General features: G+C 37.7%; 1 protein-coding gene across 3 annotated transcripts in view; it reads right to left on the bottom strand.

Annotated features, from left to right (window-relative positions):
- The window catches only part of MRAP (melanocortin 2 receptor accessory protein), a 24,836-nt gene extending 24,343 nt beyond the window's left edge, over nt 1–493 (bottom strand). For all 3 annotated transcript variants that reach the window (XR_003570312.1, XM_027875488.1, XM_027875487.1), the window contains exon 1: nt 351–493. Coding sequence is in view for 2 of the 3 variants with exons in the window: in XM_027875488.1 (XP_027731289.1) it covers nt 351–462 (112 nt within the window). In the remaining variant the exon portion in view is untranslated. The remainder of the gene's footprint in view (nt 1–350) is intronic.
- Between the last annotated feature and the right edge of the window lie 5,111 nt (nt 494–5,604).

The following is a 5,604-nucleotide window of genomic DNA, read 5'->3' as shown; positions in this document are numbered from 1 at the left end:
AGATAGATAGATAGATAGATAGATAGATAGATAGATAGATAGATAGATAGATAGATAGATAGATATAGATGTAGATATAGTTGCTAATCTGCAGCAGTGGGAGGAATTTCCACACCAATAAAAATCACACACACAGACACAAAAGGTCAAAGTTAATTTTGATACGTTTTCTTAGAAAAAATGTATCAACATCAGCTAACGGTTGTGTGAGCTGTTGTTACACAGCACATATTCAAAGACTTTTTTTTAACGTCAATCACAAAAAATGCAAGGATATTTGGACCAGCCCTCCCAACTTCTGTGCTTTAATAATATTTCCTTAACAGCTTAATTGAATGCTCAGTACTTACATTTGTTAGCCTTTAACTTTCTTTCATCTACTTGAGGAAGATCCACGTAGTCCATATAGTATTCGTAGCCATAGTATGAGTTAGAGTTAGTAGAGTTAGTTCTGTTTGCCATTTCAGCTATGCTTCCAGAGTGCTGGGAGAGAGGAGCAGGTCCCTTTTATGCGGAGCTGGCTACGCTCACTGGCTTTGGACATTGCATAATTGATTTCTGGGTAAATAATTCCAGCTATGTCTTTGGGTCTCCAGGCTCTGCAGGCTCAAGGACTGACTCCACAGCTGAGTAATTCAGCAAGAATAAATTGGCTAGAATTGATGCCTTTCAAATGGTGCAGCAAAAAAACCCCCAAGAACAACAACAACAAAAAAAAAAAACCTTGGAGTCAAAGGACCTAGGTTCAAGTAGCACTTCTGTCTTACACTATCTGTGTAACTTTTAACTTCTCTGGGTCTCAGTTTATTCATCTGTAAAATGGGGGATTGAAGCAGAGAGCCTTTGAAGTTTCTCAGATCTAAAACTATGATTATTTATATTTACACACACACACACATACACACACACACACACACACACACACCTTGACTTTAGGCAACTAAGCCTATAAAATGCAGAAAAGCTGTTGAACTGCATTGGTAGAATTTTCTCAAGGAGGCATTCCTTATAGCAACAAAATATGCAGCTAGGTGGTGTAGTCAATAGAAAGCTGGACCTGTAGTTAGGAAGACCTGAATACAAATCTGGCCTCAGACAATGTTAGTTGTGTGACTCTAGGTGGTGCAGTGGATAGAGTGCCAGGCCTGGAGTCAGGAAGACCTGAGTTCAAATCTGGCCTCAGACACTTTGACACTACCTGTGTGACCCTAAGCAAGTTCCTTAACTTTGTTTACCTCAGTTTCCTTACCTGTAAAATGAGATGGAGAAGGAAATGACAAACTGCCTCAGTATCTTTGTCAAGAAAATGGGCCATGAAGAATCAAACACAACTGAAAACTACTGAACAACGACAACAACAAGGCAAGTCATTTAAGATCTATCAACCTCAGTTTCCTCATCTGTAAAACAGGCATAATAATAGCACTTACCTCTCAGAGTTGTTGTGAGGATAAAATGGCGTAATATTTGTAAAAACTTTATATAAATGCTAACTAATATTGTTAAATCACAGGTCCAATCCTTATCTCTAGCAAAGCACTGTGGTAGGTGATCAAGTTACTAAGACAAAATGAAAAATAGTCTCTCCATACAGAGAGATAAGGATATGTCAATATCCTTAAGGAAAAGAGATAAGGATATGTCAATATCCTTAAGGAAAAGAGATAAGGATATGTCAATCTCAGGCTTATATTGAGGTAATATGTTGGTACCATTAAACAATGGTGACTCACTGGTAGGGGATCTATGTTTGGGGACAGTAGTCCAGTGCTGTCTGTCCAGAACTTGGTAATCCCTTATAGGCACACACATCTAACATTAAAATGAAAAAAATAAAACAAAACATGCCTCCCAAGAAAATATGGTACTCTCCTCCCATTTTATCTGAATCTCAAAAGGATCACATGGTATATTGCATTTGTCAGAGTTAAAGATGGCTGTTTATTTAGGCTGTGTTCCCAGACTATATCATGCTTTTGAGAGACAGGAGCCTATGATAGTTTACTGAACTCTTTGCTGATGTAATGTGTGATGAGGATACTTTTGAGTTTCTGTCTTGCGTGACACCACATTGTGTACTATATCTTCCTAAGGGTAGGACTTGAATAGGTTGGGACTTGGTAGAAGCTTGGATAGGATCCAAATCTTTTTATTTTTGCAAATACTTGGAATAAACTTGCTCAAATGTAGATGATTCTTGGAATTATCTATGGAAAACAAATAAGAAGTTAGAATCTAAAAATAGAAGATGGCCTACTGAATATTCTGCCTATGAAGGCATAGGTTTGGGTCTACACAACTGGAGTAAAGCAGAGTTTGGGACATATGTAGACAGCCAATGTACTCCCTTGCTCAACTCTTATGTTTGTGTTGATTATACAGATAAAATTCTTATTCTATAAAATTCAATTAAGAAAATTCTTCACAGTTACATACAGTCATTGCTGAACTAATTGAGTTTGTGGGAGAGATATTATTTTCTATGTAGTGCATTTTCTGGGTTATCTCCCCCTCCTAACTTGCATTCATGGGTTAGTTCTCCCCAGGGATAACTACCCCCAAATTCTAGGTATTCTATGGGTCCACACTCCTAAAACTAGAGCTTGCAAGTCCCAATCAGTGCATTCATCTTTGACACAATCAGATCAAAGTAAAGCCATCTACATCTATAGAAATGGCATAGCATGGACAATTGTAAAAGAAAGAAATTTCTCATCCCTATAAACCTGGGGGATATTACCCCACAAATCTTTCCTATATTCATGGGAAGAGTGGGCATACACACAGAATACACTAATAGAGAGGCATACATTTAGGGAACATATATGCCCAAGGCACTATTGAAAGTGGATTTTTTGAGGATTCTCAGAAGAACATGACAGGACAAAACAAAACAAAACAAACAAACAAAAACCCTTTAATACTATAGTAGAAGAGAATTGTCCAGAATTTCTAAACAGAGACAATGAAATATCAATTCAAAGAATTCACAGATCACCCCTGGGAAAAATAAAACCCCAAAACAAACCAAAAGCAAGGTTACTAACTCCAAGACACAGTGTAGTTATATTTAACAATTCAATTCAGAAACAAGTTCAGCAAGTCATCAAAAGAAAGACCTTCAAATACAAAGGATAGGATATTAAAATAAACAACCTACTAGAAAAAGGTGGAAGGAATAGAATACTGTGTTCCCCGGAACACTGGCGCTCAGGACGCAGCCAAGGATGACCTATACTACTAATCTGAGCTTAACCACACAGATGGACATTCAATAATAAAGTGTTTGAAACATTTTTAGAGGGAAAACCAGAACTGAAGAGATTGTTTGCTTCTCTAACACTCTAAACAATAGAAATGCAGGAGGAGTGAATAAATGCAGCAGGTATGGACAGCAGCAGCAGCAACAGAATGACAACAGAAAGACCAGTATTAGACTTTCTAAATGTACACAAGAAGACAGGATTGAAAGTGGAAATCTGGTAGAGGTAACCATGAAGAGGTGGATGAGGGCATTATGAACAGAGCCTGGAGACCCCCTACCTACAGATGAATGCTTCTTTTGTGGGTCTACATTACAATAGGAGAGGGGAACATAAAAAGGAAGAGGGGAGAAAGGGAATAGAAAAGAGTGAGTGATGCACCAGAGTCAAATCAAGACCTTGAAATGAGGGGAAGGTCTTTCTGGTTTTAGAAACAGAACAGGGGAGTTCACTACAGGGAAATGAGGAAGGGTGAGGAAGAGGAGAAAAAGATTGAAAAAAAGGGGGAAAAGAAGTAGGCCTTACTTTGGAGGTGGAAGAGGTTTCATTGAACAATACTCTTACGTGTGAAGGACGATGAGGGCCTTGCAATGGATGATGACGCCTGGTGGACTTGGTGTCCGAAAAGTCTACTTGTCCTGGGAAGCAAGGATTTGTAACTCTTGGGGGGCATTTGGCACTTGGAGGTGTAGGAGAACATGGACACATGGAGGAAGTTTCCAGGCAAATGTAGGGGGGAAAGATCAACAATGAGAGTATAGATCAAGGCAGGCAAGGAGGTAGAAGTGGGAGAAGTGCCTTATCATGGGATGGCATTCTCTCTCTAACACATGCAATAATTGGCAATGTTTTGAGAGTGAGACACAATGGAAAAGAAGAATCCATGAGATAAGCCCTACTAGGTAGCAGAGCCTAGCACAGATACCTTGGAAACCTTGATTGCATGAAAAATATAGAGAAAAGAGAGACCAGATGATTACAGGAGTCATGAATCAGAAAATGTCAGTCTAGAGTCAACAGAAAGAGAAGACAGATAATGAAGAGAACGAGAGAAATTCTTCTTGGAAAGGAGTGTAAAAATGAAAATTAAAAACTAATGAACAGGATTAGCTGAATGGGAGAAAAGGGAAGGGGAATCTACTTGACTAACTGAGAGGAAAGAAGAAGGGAAAGAAATATACATATAACCAGATAAAAGCAGAGGAAAGGAAAAATTCTAAAAGGAAAGGGTTAACAAACAAGAAGAGCGGATAAGGTGAGGGGAAGAGAGCCAGTGGGAAGAGGGCCACCAAAAAAAAAAAAAGATTAAAGCAAAATAATTGTAGGAACATAATACTTTGTTTACATCAGAAAGGGGGAAATCAAAACTTGAAAAAAATAATTTCAGAGATAGATGAAGGAAAATATAAACCTAACTCATAACTTTAAATGTGAATGGATTAAACAATACAATAAAATGAAAAAAAAAGATTGGATAAGAAAACAAAACCCTACAATCTGTTACTTTAAAAAAAATACATTTAAAAAACAAGGAAATACACAAAATAAAACTGAGGGGATGGAAAAATTTACACTCATCAAGTGAACCCCAAAAAGCAAGAGTTGCTATCATGCTATTGGACAAAGAAAAATCAAGCACTTAGAAAATAAAAAGGGATAAACAAGAAAACTATAATATATTGAAAGGAACCATAGAGAACAAACCAACATCAGTAATGAACTTACATACTCCAAATGCCTTAGCATACAAATTTATAAAGGAAACATCATCTGAGCTTCAAGAAAAAATAGACAGTAATGGGCAGGTAGGTGGCACATGGATAGAGCACCAGCCCTGGAGTCAGGAGGACCTGAGTTCAAATCCGGCCTCAGACACATAACATTTACTAGCTGTGTGACCCTGGGCAAGTCCCTTAACCCCATTGCCTAGCCAAAAAAAAATAGACAGTAACACAACAGTGACAAAAGACTTCAATATTCTCTATCAGTTTTGGGTAAATCTAACAGAGAGATAAACAAAAGGGAAAATATGGGACTGAGCTAATTTCTGGAGAAACTAGAGTTAAAAGACTTATGGCATCTTCTAAACGGGACAGCAAAAGAACATATATATTTCTCTGTACCACATGGGACTTTTACAAAAACTGACCATGTACTGGGGCACAGATATATTGCAAACAAATGTAGAAAGGCAGAAATAGTCAATACATCCTTTACAGACTATAATGCAATAAGAACAGAAATTAGTTCAGGGACTACAAACAAAAGATACAGACAAAAATGGAGACTTAACAAGAAAACCTCAAATAATGAGTGACTCAAAGAGCAAATCATAGAAACA

Source organism: Vombatus ursinus, unplaced genomic scaffold (assembly GCF_900497805.2).
Source record: "Vombatus ursinus unplaced genomic scaffold, bare-nosed wombat genome assembly UNPS02014809.1, whole genome shotgun sequence".
In the NCBI taxonomy this organism is placed as follows: Eukaryota; Metazoa; Chordata; class Mammalia; order Diprotodontia; family Vombatidae; genus Vombatus; species Vombatus ursinus.
Note: the sequence above shows the minus strand (reverse complement) of the source record. Positions and strands in the feature narration are given on the sequence as shown.